General features: G+C 36.3%; 2 protein-coding genes and 1 long non-coding RNA gene across 6 annotated transcripts in view; 2 read left to right on the top strand and 1 right to left on the bottom strand.

Annotated features, from left to right (window-relative positions):
- Positions 1-4,393, top strand: part of LOC145814955 (katanin p80 WD40 repeat-containing subunit B1 homolog KTN80.4-like) — a 29,503-nt gene extending 25,110 nt beyond the window's left edge. The window contains exons 17-20 of one of the 3 annotated variants that reach the window (XR_014358174.1): positions 3,417-3,533; positions 3,643-3,711; positions 3,821-3,940; positions 4,122-4,393. Coding sequence is in view for 2 of the 3 variants with exons in the window: in XM_082911895.1 (XP_082768021.1) it covers positions 3,417-3,533; positions 3,643-3,711; positions 3,821-3,890 (256 nt within the window). In the remaining variant the exon portion in view is untranslated. Of the gene's footprint in view, positions 1-3,416; positions 3,534-3,642; positions 3,712-3,820 lie in introns of all 3 variants that reach the window. The other 2 variants (XM_082911895.1, XM_082911896.1) reach the window with 2 other exon arrangements.
- A 1,277-nt stretch (positions 4,394-5,670) lies between these two features.
- On the bottom strand, positions 5,671-12,782 carry LOC145814965 (alpha-galactosidase-like; the record flags this gene model as incomplete). The annotated part of the gene is made up of 12 exons (XM_082911929.1): positions 5,671-5,919; positions 6,028-6,168; positions 6,423-6,472; positions 6,637-6,727; positions 6,973-7,055; positions 7,246-7,310; positions 7,458-7,541; positions 7,654-7,719; positions 11,428-11,486; positions 11,774-11,849; positions 12,109-12,212; positions 12,744-12,782. Coding segments are annotated over 12 exons (948 nt in total), but the record flags the coding sequence as incomplete, so codon positions are not given.
- A 2,487-nt stretch (positions 12,783-15,269) lies between these two features.
- On the top strand, positions 15,270-18,309 carry LOC114303912 (uncharacterized). Of its 2 annotated transcripts, none has more exons than XR_014358172.1 (5): positions 15,270-15,392; positions 15,496-15,579; positions 16,559-16,662; positions 16,816-16,902; positions 18,108-18,309. It is a non-coding gene; the product is annotated as an uncharacterized LOC114303912 (long non-coding RNA). The 2 variants fall into 2 exon arrangements; XR_014358173.1 differs by having other exon boundaries at positions 15,327-15,392; positions 15,501-15,579.
- Positions 18,310-18,334: the final 25 nt, after the last annotated feature.

Below are 18,334 nucleotides of genomic sequence, written 5' to 3'. Positions count from 1 at the left end.
AAGTTCGTCGTCTGCCAAGTTTTTTTTTTTTTTTTTTTTTTTTTTTTTTTTAATAATAATAATAAGAATAATAATAATAAGAGGGGACAAGCCCACATGGGTGGAACCAGCAGAGGGGTGTGATGGTATGATTGATTATTTTAATATATATATATATAATAAAAGAAAAGAAAAGATGGGTATAACGAAAGTGGGTGGATTAAAAAACAGACCAGAGAGAGAGGGAGTGGGTTGGAAAACTATATGGTGGTTGGGAGCAAAACCGTGGGCTTGAGTGTGGAAAAATGAGAGAGAGAAATATTAAAAAAAATGTGGTGGGTACGTGGGTAGTGGAAAAAGGGGCTCACCAACTAAATTTTTAATAATAAAAGAAAAAGAAGCGTTTGTATGTTCTGAGGAGCTTGATGATGGTTTTGAGTTCAGACTTGTCAACAGTGCTACCTCCTTCAACCCATTGATCCAGAATCCAGACAAGTCAACACCACAAAACCACAGACCCTTCGAAAGGTCAGACCCTCTCTCTTCGCCGCAGATCTAGAAGAACTTTTCTCCAAACTCAACGTGATCGGCAACAATGGCTCCGAGCACGATCCGCAAAGCGATCGGAGCTGTGAAGGATCAAACAAGCATCGGAATCGCGAAAGTAGCAGGCAACTTGGCTCCGGATCTGGAAGTGGCGATCGTGATTCATCGCCTTCTCTCCGATGGCGAGCCTGTGTTTCAGCAAGAGATCACGTACGCGACTCGTAGAGGGACTCGGTTGTTGAACATGTCGGATTTTCGAGACGAAGCGCACTCGAATTCGTGGGACCATTCGGCTTTTGTGAGGAGTTATGCTCTGTATTTGGACCAGAAATTGGAGTTGATTTTGTATGAGAGGAAGCAAAGTGGTGGTGCTTCTGGTTCTGGTTCTGGTGGTTCTGAGATTGAGAGGTATGGATCGAGGGAGATCGAGTGTCGTCCAGTAGAGCCGAGGAAGAGTACGGGTTGGGTGACGAATCAGTTTGTTGAGGAAGGAGAGAGAGAATTAGAAATTTTGGGTTTGTCCGGCGGACGGCCAAGGCGAGGCTGCCGTCCGCCGGTGAAGCGGAATCATTAAATTCTCAACCTTGCTCTGATACCATGTAAAAATTTATGTATTATTGATTGATGAGTTTATGATTGATGTATTACAAGATTGATAAATTACAATTCCTATACAATCTATATATAGAAGAAAATGTGGTAGTAGGTGTAGTGGAGGTGATAGTGGGGGTAGGTTTATGGTAAATTCTAACATACTCTTTTATACAATAATAAAATTACCTAAATTGTTAATTGAACTATATTTCTGACACCACTAAAAACTGTAATTGAGTTGATGATTTATTAATAAAAGGGGTCAGTTGTTATGCGATTGGAAATTTGAATGGGTGAGATATAATTTCCAGAACCATAGGGAACAATCTGTATTTTAAGTAAATCTCAAGAGATGTATTTGTAATTTATCCTAAATTTTATTAGAAGAAGGAAAGTAAGCCTAATTGGTTTTAAATGTATGAGGAAGTGGGGGAGTACGTAGATCATCTCTTTTGTAGTTGTAGGGAGCTAGTGTTATAGTGCCAAAAAGTATTTGGGACCATATCATAGTCAGTATTAAGGCACCAAACAGGTAGTATTCATATCCAACCTTATAAATGATTCGATTCAACAGTCAGATTTGGAGATTTGTATCTTAGATTGCCTTATTTTTTCTTTTTTAAGAGGTTAATTCTAGGTGTCATTATCTTCTCTTTCATGCATCTGATCATGAATTTGTTGGGGTTACACATTAATGAAATATTCTTCTATAAGGAGCACATATAAGGACGCAAACACAAATACGACATCACACAAATATTCCGACATAGAAAATTTTAAAAGTACGAAGATACGACACAACTCAGTAGGTACAAGTCAACACAAGCATGAAAATAATTTTGTAAATAATAATGGTTTCTTCAATTTTTTACATTACAATTACGTTTATATTTCTTTTTTTCAAAATAATAATAAAAATGCTCATATCAACCACTGGGGTTTGCTCAGTGGTCAGGCTTGTGTACCTCACTAGGAGGTCACAGGTTCAATTCCCCTCCCTTGTGCCCAAAAAGAAAAGAAAAGAAAATAAAAATCCTAATATCTATTTTAAAATCCTTTACTCATGAAAAGATTAGAAGTTTTGAGCTTTAGAATTCCTGAAATTAGAAAGTCTAAAGGAGGGATTAGTTTGTATAAATGCACATTGTTTTTATTTTAACCTTGGATTCCAATATTTCCAAACTTACCATGTGTTTCATGTGTGTCTAAGTGATGGATATTTGTGTCCCCCCAAGTGTTTGAAGCTTGTCCGATTCTAAAAAAATAAAAAAAACTATAGTATGACACACATTTGGACGCGTCTAACAGGTGTCTAGGAGTATCCAACTGGTGTTGGTGCCCGACATGGACATGCCACCTTACAAATGTCTATGCATCTTAGATTCTTTTCCACCCCTTCATTGAATTTCCTGATTCCGGCGATTCTAATGAGTCTATGCATCTTCTTGCTTCAGAAGTCCTCCATCTTATTGCTGGACTGCAGTATCTAGCCATCATAATTTGTCAGAAATTTCTTTCTTTCATTTAGGGGTATACAGAGAGCTGACAATTGTGGTTGTTTGGCGGTCTTTTGCAACATATCTAAATAGAGAAAACGTGTTGCTAGGATATCTACTCGTGCATTACAAGTATGTGGGATTGCGGATATTGGGTACTTTGGTCATTGTTTATGGAAGCATTCTTGCCCTTGCCCCAAACACCTAATGGAATGAGTTTGGGGAGAGTATAGCAGTGTTGGGGTGGGTTTTGGGTAAAAGAAATAGAATTGAGTTGTTTTCAGGAAGAAATGGGGTGAGGTGGCCCTCGACCGTCCCCGCCCCATCCTGATTAGATATTAATTTTACAAAGATCTTTCCATTTATCACTAATATCCCAACGTTATTCAAAATATTAACAGTTTCATTTAATCAAAGATTGAGATGTCTTCTCATCTCTCTCTCTCTCTCTCTCACTCTCAATTTATCACTTCGTTCTTTAATGGTGGGCATCTGCCATCAATTTCCTATTCCTTGTCTGTTAGGACACATTTCCACCACTTGTTGTGTGGTCTTGGTTGTCACCCTATGCCTTTGGGCTTTCTGTCATCTTGGTTGCTATCACCTTTCAAGGTTGAATGAGACGTAGTTCCTATTGCACGCTAATAGGTTGAATGAGGCATTGATGATATGACAAATTTTCTTCTGATTCCTATTTCATGCTTTACCTTTTCCCCCAATTTATTCTGACGATTCATAATCATGTTATTCTAAGTTGCAAGTGGACCCAGTTGCTCGTATTAATAGCCTGTCCATATGTAGGCATCAAGGTCTTTCACTGGAAATGCTTCTTAAGCTTGTCAGGGTATTTGGTTCGGTGATCTATTCAACTTTATCAGCATCATCCTCTGTTGGTGTAGATATTGAGGCAGAGCAAAGGTATTGATTGGATCTAAGTCATCATTATCATCAGCTGTTTTTATATATAATCTTTTACTTCACTTAAATTCTAACCGGAATGGACTCTACTGCTTACTGGGTAATAAAGGCAAGAGCGTTGTAACCTCTGCTTCATCGAGCTTGAAAAAGTTAAACGCTGCCTTCCTGTGCTTTGCAGGTGTGTGTTTTCTTTAGATGGCTGCTTGTTTGCAGACTTTATGACAATTTCACCTTGCTTTGCATTATCTGAATTAATTATTTTTTCCTTCTTGTTCTTAAATTTTCAGAAGAGGGGGGTCCATTGCGAAGTCTGCCCAAGAGCTGAATCTAGCACTTCAAGAAGTTTCACGGGCTTAGTTGATTAAAAATTAACATATACTCAATTGGAAGAATTCTTGGCCACACAGGTTTTTTTTTTTTGTTTTTTTTTTGTTTTGTTTTGTTTTGTTTAATTTTTAATGTATCAATTATCAAGATATTGACTCATTGTGATGGGATCTGAATTGTTACATGCCTTCGAACTCATTGTCTGGCCTTGCCTCTTCTCCTCCTGATCCTTTTATTACATTGTTCATTGGTCATGCTAAGTGGAACAATTAACTACGACTGATTCTGATCCTGATCCTGATCCGGCTGTTAAAAACTGACATGTGTGCCCTCTCTGCACCTGCTGTTGGTTGCTGCGCTTGGTTTTGGCAACCGCCAATTTGATAAGGATCCATCCATTCACACCTTTTATCAATTTCTAACCATATATATGTATCTTCTGGCATGTAAAGTTGTAACTCTTGGCTTCTTGTTTGAGATTATGTATCAGTTCGATCATTATTATGCATTAATACAAGCGTGTCTTGAATTAAGCACTTATGAGTATTAATACAAATAGTCTTTTTTTTTTTTAGTTAACTTTCCTACTAAATATATTAAAAACCGTCATAATCAGGGACTGAAAGAATATGGAGACGACATTGCAGAGTTGTGCTTGAGGCATGTTATTTCTTCCCTCTGAGAATATGAAAATGAACTCTACCAATTGAAGGGTATAAAATTGACCTATACTTGCTTGTAACCCCCATCTCATATTCCCTAATACTTATTATTGAAATCATGGAGGCAAGAGTTGTTTGTGCGGCCATTGAGAATGAATAGGACTAACTCAAGGAATAATTAGCAAAGTAGGTATGTGGCATAACTATGTGCGGATAATTATGAAAAATACTTGATCATGAAACTTTTCTTTGTGTTTAGAAGAACACAAGGCCCAGTCATTGAAAACAATGTGGCTTTATCAAAAACTCTAAAATTTTGAGTGTTGGGTTCTTCTCTCTCAAATGTGCAAAAGCCTTGTTCAATTGTTTATAGGTAATGTACTCACTCGTATTAGTTAGAACCTAATAGCCGGAATAGAGCTCAGTAATTCTTCTGTAGGGAATATGGAATGATGCTTTTGCTCAAGTGGGTTTTAGGACGGTTCATGCAGGTCTTGCAATATGTCTGCTCTAGGCTGCCCCCTCTATAGTTTGCTTGAGTGGCCTGAGGTCATGCTCGTCCAACCTTGGCTGGCTGTCCTATTTTTCTCAAAATTTCAAAGCTAGAGGTCAGCACACTAAACTAGTTTTAGTTGGGTCAATTTTGTGCATTATGCATCCTAACACCACTAATGCAACATGCTTGTGTAAGTATACATATGTGCAAGTGCAAGTAACGGAGAGATGATTGTATTGTAGTATCGATGCAACGGAGCTAGTCTACAAGTTGCAACACTCGTCAAAACTACCTAACCACGACATTTCTACTTTTGGCTTTTATTCTGTGCATGTGACAAAACACACGTATAGGTTGTCTTGGTTTGTGTTTGTTGAATCACTGACAAGTAACAAGCCACACATGTCATGATGATTACATCACATCAAAGTTTGTAGCACATTCGGTTCTCTTACATAATACCGCTTTAGACATCATGGTGGTAGAGACCTAGATATCCTAGCTTAACTTGGATTTAACTTAGAATATGTTTTGCAAATTGGTCAGTTGTTTTTATTCTTGCCTGGGATGCTTTGAATAAATGTGGAGGTTTTATCATTCTTACGGAAATGTTGAATAATAATAATATCCTCTCACAGTAGTATAACTGGAGTTCCTTAAAGTAAAATTATTTTTTATTTCTAAAATTATTCGCCACACCACAGTTATACATACACACCTACATACATATATTTTTAATACCACAACATTATAGACTTTTGCATAGGAGAGAGATTACAAGATTATTGAAGGAAATAAAGAGTATGATATTCTAATTATGTGGTGTGAGTATATACATCTTGCATGCATGGGCATCTACGCCGGCCTTTAGTTGATCTTGAATCGATGCTGTAGTGCTATGCTGCAAGATTGTTAATTTAAAGAGAAAAGAAGCATGTGTGTTAGACATAAAATCGTCAACAAGAGAAGTAATTTTATTCTAGAAAAGAGAGAGAGAGAGAGAGAGTACCTTCCATAAGTCTCGAGCATCAACTACTGTGGATGGCTTAAGCCCAATATCTTTCCAATCTGCAGTTATGGTAGCATTAGACTCTCCTCTGTTCCATAGCACAACCGCTACTCTTTTCCCACTTAGAGGACCGGCCCAAACCTGTATCCAATCACTCACTCAAATCTAATTTTCAATATAAATAAGGCTACAAATGAAAGTAATAATGTGCAAAACAATCCACTCTTTGTTTTTGTCTGGAGACTAGAGATGATGCATGTTAGTTTGAACAAAGGATTTCCCACCGTACAAAACAAACAAACGAAAGTAATGGTCATTTCTATTTTCTATTTTGATAAAATCTCTTTCTTCCTTAACAGTTAATAGAAAAGATAAAAATGGACAGAATAGAATACCTCTAGATCTCCATTTTTATTTACTTTCTTCCCTTGGACACCGAGCTTATCTGTTACCCATTAAATATAGAAAAGAATTAACACATAATTAAACATTAAACAAGAAGAAAATAAATAGGGTATGAAAAAGAGGAGGAGGAGGTGGAGGTGGAGGAGAAGAAGAAGACAATGTGGGTGGGGTTGGGGGTGGGTAACAGTGAGTGTTGAGAGAGACCTTGATTGACTGCAATAACCTCCTTGTTGCTTAGCAATTGGAATGTATCACTATCCATCGACCGGATGTCACACCCAATGATAAGGGGTGCCTACGCATATGCCATTGCCAACCAACCACAAAACACACAAATAATTCCAACTTCAATAATTATTACTCTATATATATGTTAACTTATGCATTTTTTTATTTCATAAAGAATTGGAGAAAGTAAAAAAGATATATAGGAGAATAAAATGAAGCGAAAAAAGTTTAAACATTCTGTTTTTACAGTTGGGCTAGGATTAATGTAGTGATCAAGAAGAAATGATCCAATATTTCATCACGGATATGTACCTTTGCTAAAGCCCATATGCTAAAGTGAGAGCGATACTCTTCTGTTGACATCCCTCCATTGCCTACTTCAAGCATGTCAGGATCTAATGGCCATAAATGATGTGAGATTAATTATACAACATGATTTAGATACTTTTCTTTCATTGTCAATCACACTTGAATTGTAATTGTAATGTAATAAACCGACATATATATATGACAAATTAATGTTAAAAAATTAATTATATGACTTTTAAAATAATATGCTTATTGATTAAGCATATAACTAATTACCGTTCCATCCTCCTGGTCCAGCATAAGATGCCCAGACATCATTTTCATCGGCACGTGAAGTCATACTGCATCATGTGCATGCAGAAAAAACAAAATCCATGTCATGATTTTATTTTTACCATAATTTTTTAATATTACTCTCATCATCATAAAAAAATTCTACTATAAGATAAAATTCACATTATCTAATTAGGGGTTTTTAATTTGTTTACCTCTTCCAAGTGTCTTTAATGTCTCCAGTTGTTCTCCAACTATTTCCTATGCTAGCTGCCCAAGTCGCTGGGTTTTCTTGGCCCCTAAAAAAACCAGATCATCCTTTTTGATGAATATATAATATAGTCATGAAAACAATTAATTGTATGGTATTTTAAACTAATTAAAGAAAGGAGATTAAAATTGAAGACATACCATTCACATAGGGAAAAGAAAATGGGTCGTCCAGTTTTAAGGAGAGCTTTACTCATTGTCAAATATCTACAACCAAGGATGTAATCATGTATTTGTTATCAGTCCCTACATTAATTCTTCTACCAAAAATAAATAAATAATAATAATTGTTAGTGCATTATATTGTTAGTGTATTCTATGTTGTTATTAGCTGTAAAGTGTGTCCTAGCTGATCATGATGTCTTTGCTTTCGGTTGCTTTTGGGTGCATTGTTTGTAAACTTCTCCTTTATAAGGAGCTCCTGAACCATTGTACAAAATACATTCAATACATAAATCAATATACATAATTCATTCTCTCTGTATCTCTCTCTATCAATTTATCTTACATGGTATCAGAGCCAAGTTAACAACCTAGTAATTTCGCTTCACCGGCGGGCGGCAGCCTCGCCCTGGCCGCCCGCCGGACGATGAGAAAACTAAGCACATGTCTCTCAACCAAGTCTTGAAGCACACTGGTTAATCATATACAATAAGATGGCAAAAGGAGGCAAACTAACCAAGCTCAAGTCAGCAAACAGCTCAGCAGCCGCTCCACCTACGGCGGCTCCGTCGTCACCGCCGCCTCGTCCTCAACCCACTTTTCCTCCAACGATGACTACTCCTCCTCTTTCCACAACAACAACGACAAGATCTCCAAAGCCCCCCACCCCGTCTACGTCGGCAAGTCTCGCCGTCGCTACCTCGTCGGCTCCGACGTCGTTGACCACCCCGTCTTCCAGGAGCTCGTCGAGAGGTCCGGCGACAACGATGGATTCATGTTCCTCTCTCTCTCTGCACCTGGGCTCTCTCTCTTCTCGGTGGATCACCACCGCCGACCATGATCTGTGGAAGTTTGGACGCAACTGCACAGTCGGCTCGCATGTTTGTTGCTGATGGTGGTGACCACGGCTGCCTTGAAGAGCAGTGTGCGAACTGGAACACGTGTAGCTGGTTTCTGGTCGCTGTGGATCACTGGAGGGTCATTCCTTCAGACAACAGTTGCCTCTTCAATGCTGTTGGGTATGTTATGGACCATGACAAAAACAAAGCTCCCGAGTTGAGCCAGGTTATAGCTGCGACAGTGGCAAGTGATCCGACACAATATTCTGAAGCATTCCTTGGGAAGCCAAATGAAGAGTACTGCACCTGGATTCTTCACCCAGAGAAGTGGGGAGGTGCCATAGAGCTTGCACTATTAGCAGATTATTATGGACGTGAAATTGCAGCATATGATATCCCAACCTTGAGATGCGATTTGTATGGACAGGGAAAGAACTATCTTGAAAGGGTTATGCTCATTTATGATGGGCTCCATTATGAAACACAACCGCCCAAGCGTGAAACTCCTTGAAACACACAGCATCCACTACCCTTTTCTTATTATTATATCCACTTTTTCCTTTTAAAATATTCTTCACCCTAAACCATAATCACACCGCTCCACGGCCCAACCTTTATTTTCCTTCTTATCAAGCTTAGCTGGTCTCACTTTATTTAAAAAAAAAAAAAAAAAAAAAAAAAAAAAACAAAGAGCAGGAACCGATACACATGATCTGCACACCTCACACTGTCACTCTCTCTCTCTCCTTTTCTCCTTTCCACCCAACCACTTGTTTTTCTTAAATATTTCACCCCACTCATTCTCTCTCCCACTACATGGGTATTCTCCTCCTTTGTCTACGACTCCAATTTCCCTTTCTTTTTTTTTTATTTTGTTTTATTTCTTTCTTTATTTTATTTATTTCTTTAAAACAAAAAAAAAAAAAAAAAAGAAAGGCAGAAGCCGAACTGCACACTAAACTCCTTTTATTCATGCTGGGGATCCACCCCGATCACCATTTTACACAAAACATAACAAAAAAAAAAAAAAAAAAAAAAAAAAAAAACAAACAAACAAACAAACAAAAAAAAAAAAAAAAAAAAAAAAACCAACACACAAACCACCCACATCCACAGGTGGGATTTTTCTTCTCTACTCTGCCGCCGGTCTTTTCTTCTTGCCTCCGTCCTGCGCGGCCCTTGACGGTGCTGCCTCCGTGTTTTCCACGCCGCCGAGCACGTTCACTCCCCCATACTCCTCCACTGCAGCATATGGAGGACCTCCAAATCTGAACATCACGGTGGCCTTCCGCTTCAGCTCCTTGTTTTCTGCCCTTAGCACGCTTATCTCTGCTCGCGCATCCTTATACATGCGTTGGAGCAGAGCCAGCTGGGCGTTTAACTGCTGCACCTCATTTGCCCTACTCTGCAGCCGGTTCGACAAGTTTGTCACCGCAGTCATGGTTTCCACACATGATTTCAAAGTATACTGATTGGCCTCCACATCCGACTGCACAGCCATTTTTTGCTCCACTGACCGCATCGGAAAGTTCAACGGCGCAAAACCGGCAGTGTTTGGTTGCGGTTCACTGGCCACCGCACCCGTTTTCTCTCTTGTTGACTCGTTGAGGTCAGGAAAGAGGGTCAGCAGCCCACGGGACGACGAAGCCATTTTTCTCTCGCAACAGAGTGTTACAGACTCTCTCTCTCAGCACAACAGTGTTACAGCCTCTCTCTCTCAGCACAACGCAGAATTCTTCAGAGGTTTCTCTCAGTTTCTTGTCTCAGCCTCTGCCTCGGCCTCAGCTCCGTCTTGGTTAAATAGCCGAGGCAGCCACGCGCATCGCGCGCCTCTTCTCGCCGACAAACTGGCACGCCTTTTCATGGCACGCCTTTTGATGCATTCGAGCATGCCTTTTGATGGCACGCCTTTTGAGGGTGCGGGCACACCTTTTGAGGGCGCGACTTTTGAGGGCTCGATATCTACATCCGTGTATATTTTTTTTTTTGGGCAGCCTATATACACACTCATACAGTGTCTTTTACACCGGTCAGCTTTATCAATCCCTTTGTTTCAACCTCAAATAGGTTTCTATCTTCACACCTATTTGAGTTTGAGGGGGGGTTATACACAGTATCATGTATAAGTCGCTCATGGCGCACTCCCTAAGTCGCCCCCTTGGTGCACCACTACAACGGTCCAACATGACCCCATAAACTGTCTTCTACAACGGTCTGACACGACCACACAGTGTCTGCTACAACGGTCCGACATGACCCCGTAAACTGTCTTCTACACCGGTCCGACATGACCCCATAAACTGTCTTCTACAACGGTCCGACATGACCCCATAAACTGTCTGCTACATCGGTCTGACACGACCATACCGTGTCTCCTATCCTGTTTTATTTTATTTATCAGTTTATTTTTCTATTTTGTTACTCTCTTCAAACTCAAGTTGGTTTGTGCCTATCCTCCTTGAGTTTGAGGGGGGCTGTTAGTGCATTATATTGTTAGTGTATTCTATGTTGTTATTAGCTGTAAAGTGTGTCCTAGCTGATCATGATGTCTTTGCTTTCGGTTGCTTTTGGGTGCATTGTTTGTAAACTTCTCCTTTATAAGGAGCTCCTGAACCATTGTACAAAATACATTCAATACATAAATCAATATACATAATTCATTCTCTCTGTATCTCTCTCTATCAATTTATCTTACAATAATAATAACAATAACAAAAACAAAAACAAAAACTTAAATTTGTTTTTCAATATTGATCTAACATGAATTAGTTTCATAATACATAAAACTGATTGACAATGACAAATGATTGAATAATCTATCAACCCTATATATAATTAAATTTTATCTAAATACTGCATCGTGTGTTTTAATAGTCAAAAGAAAAGGTAATAAGTAGTTTTGCATTCGTTTTACCTTTCTTGTGGAGTCAATCCATTATTGTGGCAATTGTCATACTTCAAATAATCAATTCCCTTAAAAAGACGGACAAAAAAAATCATATTAGTCAAGGCAAACTTGTGACTCCAGTGGAGTAAATTTAGTATCAAAGGAACAATAAAATAGAAACAAATACAATCCCAAGTTTATAGTTTTTATTCTTCCCACCTCCAACATCTTACTAATCTTGCATGCAAGCATGGAGGCACACATGGCATAGATAACTAATACAATTTTAATTTAGTTTATTATGCAATCATTTGATGAATAAAATGTAACGAAAATGCATAATCGATCAATTAATTAAGACATACATACGTACCCATGAAGCAAAGGTGTTGGCATCATGTTCCTCGTAGCCAAGTGATCCAGGCATCCTTTTGTCACAAGTCAATGTCCTGAAAACAATAATACATAAATGGAACAATTTACAAGCTAGGGAATCCTTTTATTTGCATCAATAATACTCTTTCTTTTTGCTGATCAAAAAAAGAGAGAAGATATTGATAACATATGTTGGATTAAAGAATTAGTTATGATGAGTGAGGTTTTAGGACTATAAATAATCAGCTCTCATAAATTTTACAAATTACTGACATATGTTATCTTTGATGATCTATAATTTGTCAAATTCGAACTGTCAGTTAACTCTGTTACCCCGCATCAGCGTAAATCCCAATCTTGAGCCCTTTGCTGTGGACATAATCTGCTAGAGTCTTCATACCAGATGGAAATATTGTAGCATTTGGTACCAAGTTTCCCTGCATATATATATATATATATATATAAGACAAATGCGGCCCAACATTGATGTATGTATTATAGATGTATATATTTCAATCATCTCCTAGTATTTATTAGTGCATCTATATATATGTATGTGTGTGTGAGAAAGAGAGAGAGAGAGAGAAATTAATTTAATCAAACCATCAAAAACTTTTGATACGTGTATATATTTGAGATGCTTGATCAGAGTGAATTGTTGAGCATACACTTATGCTTGCTAGAGGACATAGTTTTAGTTCCAACACCATCTAAACCACCAAGTCCTTTTGTTTTTAAAATTTTCTTATTTCTACTTACAATGAGACCCACCACCACCAGTGAGTACAGGGATGAAAAGTTAATCATTTCTCATATAAGTATTTTTAATTACTTATTAAATACTCAGGATGTTATATAAGTATTTGTTCTTGCTATTTAATCATACATATATATATATATATATATATAATATAAATGTACAAATCATAATAGATGCAAAAGACTTTATATAGATTATTGATTTGTACCTTAGAATCTCTGTTCAGTTCAGCCCAACAGTCGTCTGTTTAATTAAAATTCAAACGCACAAATTAACAAAAGACGTTAATACTTGTTGGATTATATAAATTAATTTTACTTTCTTTCAAATTCAGAAGAAAAAAAAAACCCCAAAAAAACTTGCCCAAATTAATGTACTCATATCCCAAGGCTGCTAGCCCAGTAGAAACCATTGCATCCGCTGTGAAAGAAGAAAAATCATAGAGTTTGATAACCATTCCTCAATATATAGAGGTATGCATTGGAAGTCCAAAAAAATGAAAAATAAAAATAAAAACAGTGAGGCCGAATTCATATATATATATATATATATATATATATATATATATATATATATATATATGTATCATTGTATATATTTTACCAGTCTGGCGAATTAGTTGGTCGCTGAGCTTGCATGGGAAGTGGTTATAACTGTTCCATCTGCAGTACGTACCATAATATTCATTATTGCCACACAAATATGAATGACGGATTCCGCATATATACTCTCATATGTTTAAATTTATATGCATATATAGAGTTGAGTATATGTGACTTCATCTCTATATTGCAATATACTTTGTTTGCTCTCTTAAATTCCGAGCCTAAGGTGTTTAAAAATTTATTTGAGGGGTGACAAATGACTATCCAAACAGGCTAATTAATGTGTACAAATTTTGTTTAGGAAGTGACAAATGGCGCAACATATGTTATTTTTTTGAGAAGTAACTGTTTCATTGTCAAGTACGATACATTACATGTATGAAAAAGGAAAGGAAAAAAAAATAAAAATGAAAGGGAGCACCCTTTAATGCATGTGGCGCGACACCTAGTTATGCTTAGTGAGGAAGGGAGAAAAGATGTTATTTTAGAAATAGCTGTACTACTCAGACAGACAGAATTTCACATATCTCGTAGTTTCAGTAGCGCCAAGACTTTTTGTATATTCTATATGTAATGGGAATTAGAAAGCATGTAGAGTAGATTGAAGGAGGACAGTATATGTAGGAATATATATATATATATATAGAGAGAGAGAGAGAGAGAGAGAAAGAGAGAGAGAGAGAGAGAGAGAGTACCGACCCCATCTGAGGAGTGCGACCAAGTCCATTATTTAACAGATTTCTTCTTGCGGAGGTTATGGATATGGGTATGGCCTCTTCATGGCTACTACTACTGCTAACTGATACTCCCAAAAGGCTGATCAACAAAATAAACAAGAACGCCATTCTTGACACTTTTGAGGATAAGAAGAAGAAGGAAGAACAAACTAGACCACCACGTTGAACCATGCTCATACTTCTTTTTGTGTCTCTTAATTTCTCTAATGAAGATATTTGAACTGCATAGGTATCTATTTATATATGTGTAGAAGGTGTCTTCTTCTCCTTCTTCTTCTTTTCACACATATATCTATTCTATTATATAAAATCTATAATTTACTTTTTCACAGTTTTTTTTTAATTCCTAAAATTGTCCCTTTGAAACCACTACATATTTTGATCTCAAATTTCAAATTTTGGTGATTTTTCTAGTTTTCTTTTTCCTCACATATTTTTTTTTGACAATGATAAAAATATTCTTCATCTACATTCAATTGGATGATTTTCATAGTACATTTTTGTATGTGTGTATATATATAAAATAAGTAATGCATTGTCACATACAAGGATGAATCTAGAGAGGGACACTACAAGAAAACACATTTTTGGCGACCATGTTTGGCTACCAAAACAAATTTAGTCGCCAAAAGTGTGGGAATTGGCTACCAAAATTAATTTTAGTCGGCAAAAGTCAACTTTTTAGCTACTAATTTTTTTTCATAGGGGAATGTTAATTATTGGCGACTAAAAAAAATTTAGTAGCTAAAAATATTACAATTGGCGACTAAAAGAAATTTAGTCAGCAAAAATGCCAGAAATTGGCGACAAAAAATACTTTTAGTCGCCGTAGGTGTACATTTGGCTATTAAAACCTTTAGTCGGCAAATGTAAAATAAAAAATTAATTTTTGTCTTTGGCGACTAAATTTTTAGTCGCCAAAAGTTGATTTTCAGCGACAAAATCTACTTTTAGTCACCGTAGGTATACATTTGGCTACTAAAGCCTTTAGTCGGCAAATGTAAAATAAAAAAATAATTTTTATATACATTTGGCTACTAAAGCCTTTAGTCGGCAAATGTAAAATAAGAAATTAATTTTTATATACATTTGGCTACTAAAGCCTTTAGTCGGCAAATGTAAAATAAGAAATTAATTTTTATTAATTTTTCTCCTTTTCCTTATATTTGCCCTAGCCCTTTGCAGATGTTCTCTCTCTCTCTCTCTCTCTCTCTCTCTCTCTCTCGCGGTCTGAATCTCTCAATCCTTTCTCCTTCATGTTCTTCTCAATCCCAATCTGGTGATTCCGGCGGACTTTGCAAATGAAGTCTCACGGTGCCGGTGAATAGATTCAGTGTGTGTGTGTATGTGTGACAGAGAGAGAGAGAAAGAGCAAGAGAGTGCGTAAAAAGTGAAGCCTTTTGGTTCAAAGAACCTCCCTCTCTGTTTCTCTCTCTGAAATCGTAATCCGAGCATCAAATGTAGGAGAAGAAGAAGAAGACAATCAGACCCATAATTACACCTCCTCCTCACGCCGTAAATCCATCATCACTCATATATTCATAAATATGTTGCGTTTTTTCTGATTTTGTTTTTAATGGAATCATTTGATCTTATTCAAGCTTAATTTGATTTTAAGGTTAGGTTTCTTTGTGTCTTGATTTGGGAGATGAACAAAGAACGCCCTCCTGAGCCTCTTGATTTCTTCATTTGGACTGTCGAGGTGCTCTTTTTAAATTTCTCTCTTTATATATTATATTTTATGCCGATCTATGATTCTGATTCATTCTTTTGCCTTATCTTGGTGAGGTGTAATTGGGTTTTTCTTCTTTTTTTGGATGTCCACTGTTTGGTTGCTGAGAAAATGAAGGAAAATGAAGGAAGTTTATGTCTTTTCTATCACTTGGACCTGAATACATGTCATTCCCTATATAAATATTTGGATTTTAATTTGGGTTTGGGAAATCACTCAACAATAAGATTGGACTATTAGTCTTTTTGTTTCTGTTTGGATTTACCACAGCTTTCTCAGCAACTAAAGGAGAATTTGGGAATAAGAGATTGTTTGTAATGATATGCTTAGTGAAATTATCGTCAAGTACTTTCAGATGTTTTCCTTTGGCCAAGTTTTATTAAACTAAGGATTTGAAATTATGTTCTTGATTATTGATTTGGATTGTGTACGGTTCCTTGCAGTTATGTTAGATTTTTAGAGCAACAAATTTCAAGTGATAATTAGAATATGGTATTGGGCTCACTTTGCTCATCCCAACTTATAAATAATTGATAAATTTAGGGCTGATTTAGTAGATGAGATATGGGTGTTTGAGTCTGGACTGTCCCCAGTTGGCTGGTTTGATCTGGTCTGTCTTTGGGTAGGAGAGTGTATCATTGATCTGGTTTTGCTGCAGTGGGCTCCTGGTAAATCTGGGTGGTCTAGCTTAGGGTAGCAGTTTAGCTCTGCTTCTGCTCCTGGTAATCAATCAATCAAACTTAACTTAACTTAACTAAAAAGTAGTGAAAGTTTATTGAGTCACCTAAGTTGATTTTTATTTTTTGTTTTTTGATTTCTTCTTCTGATGAATCTAAGATGATACATTTAATCATATTAGTTCTATTATTTCATATTTGAAATGTTTGCTTCAAAGACCATGACAACTGGATCTCTGGGTTTAATTACAATACTTGTTTGTTCCCTGCAGAGTTCGAAGATGATCCTCACCTTTATGTGTTGAAGCCAACAAATGATTTCGTTTCTTTGGGATGCCCCAATTCTCCTTTATGTTTGGTAACAGAGAGATTTGAGGTCATTTTTCTTTGTGGAAAATATAGTTAGAAGCCTATGATGATAATTTAGTTTAAAAAAAGTATGATATTTGTTGGATAAGAACTTTGACATGCCCTGAATATTTTTACTCGCCATCATTATTTATAATCCACATACATAATTGAATTGTAGATGCGAAACCCATTGCTGAAGGACCTGAGATTGAAGAAATAGATATGAGTTCTCAGATTCATTCAAATGCTTCAGATGTCAAAGTTGGTAAGTAATTTAATAGTTGATACATGCTGAGATATGTATGACTACATTCACTTGCTTGTCATTTCTGTTGTGCTTTTAATTTTGCTTCAAGGCACTTAGATATATATGACTACATGACGGATCATTTGTTGAAAAATCACTTTTATGTATTATGTTGTTCAACTTGATCCTTTGTTCATGGATGGGCATTCCTTTGAGAGTCCAGGGTACTTTAGGACTTTAAAAGAAGCAGAGCATGCCGCTGCAAAGGTTGCTTTCATGTCATTGTCGCTCGATGGTTTTCAAGAGGCAAGTTTATAGAGTAGTTCCAGTGCTATAAGAAATGCTACTACCCTAGTGATAGAGTAGTTGTTTACAGTAAACTCATTTAAATTTTTTTTAAAAAAATATAGTATAGAATAGTTCTTTACAGTAAACTCATTTAATTTTTTTTAAAAAATATAGTATAGAGTAGTTCTTTACAGTAAACTCATTTAAAAAAATTTTCCTCTTCTTCTTCTTCTTTTTTTTTTTTTTTTTTTTTTTTTTTTTTTTTTTTTGAGAAATGAGTTATAATTGATAATGTAAATAGAGTCTTAATGCTGCATTAATCTTCTTGGAAAAATTATGTCTAACAGTTATTTTGGTCACTTTTATTACAGTTGGTTAATTGAAATAGTTCATTTATTTGCTTGCTTGGTTGATTAGCCTCACATGTTTATTTCCTACACAAGTTTGTTATATTTCTTCATATTGAATAGAGCTTGCAGGCTTAAAAATTGAGGTCTTGCTAACATATTGAACTTGGAGCATTTACATTGGATTAAGAATTTTAAATTTATTTTTTGATGCATTTGACTGATAGTGTAATAGGTGTTTTTTGATGGCACAGAACATTTTCATTAATTTCTCTCCCGAGCAAGCGGTGTAGTAGTAAGAATTTGATGCTCAGGTTTATTTTTCACAACATATGCATTTGCCTAATTTATGTATCACTATGGGTTATAAGTTCATATTTTTATTCACCCAAAAAAAAGTTCATATTTAGTTGGTACTGAACATGTGTATTTGTTTTCATTTAACTATGCCAGGAAATTGAAACTAATTTCATCAGCAGGGAGATTTGTTAGCATCAATTTAATTATCTTTCTATTTAAGTTGTTTAATTATCTATACTTATTTGCTAAATGCTTGCACTGATTGGGAGGTTGATTATTATTTTGCAGTTGGTGTCTTCAGAAAGAAAGGTACCAAACTATATGAAGCAAGCTTGAAAGATGAGAAGCCTTTAGATCAATGGCTTCATTGTTAAATTAAGCAAGTGTTTTAGTAAATAAATTTAATTTTCCCATCATGTTTACACCTTCAAAATATTATGTAAATGACATTTGATGTAGAATTTTGTGTACAAAGGATATCTGTTTTGTATGATTATTTGTTTGTATGGAATTAT

The sequence above is a fragment of the Camellia sinensis genome, unplaced genomic scaffold, assembly GCF_055761805.1.
Source record: "Camellia sinensis isolate YWXY unplaced genomic scaffold, ASM5576180v1 Unanchor14, whole genome shotgun sequence".
Classification (NCBI taxonomy): Eukaryota; Viridiplantae; Streptophyta; class Magnoliopsida; order Ericales; family Theaceae; genus Camellia; species Camellia sinensis.
This window is presented reverse-complemented; position numbering and strand designations above follow the sequence as displayed.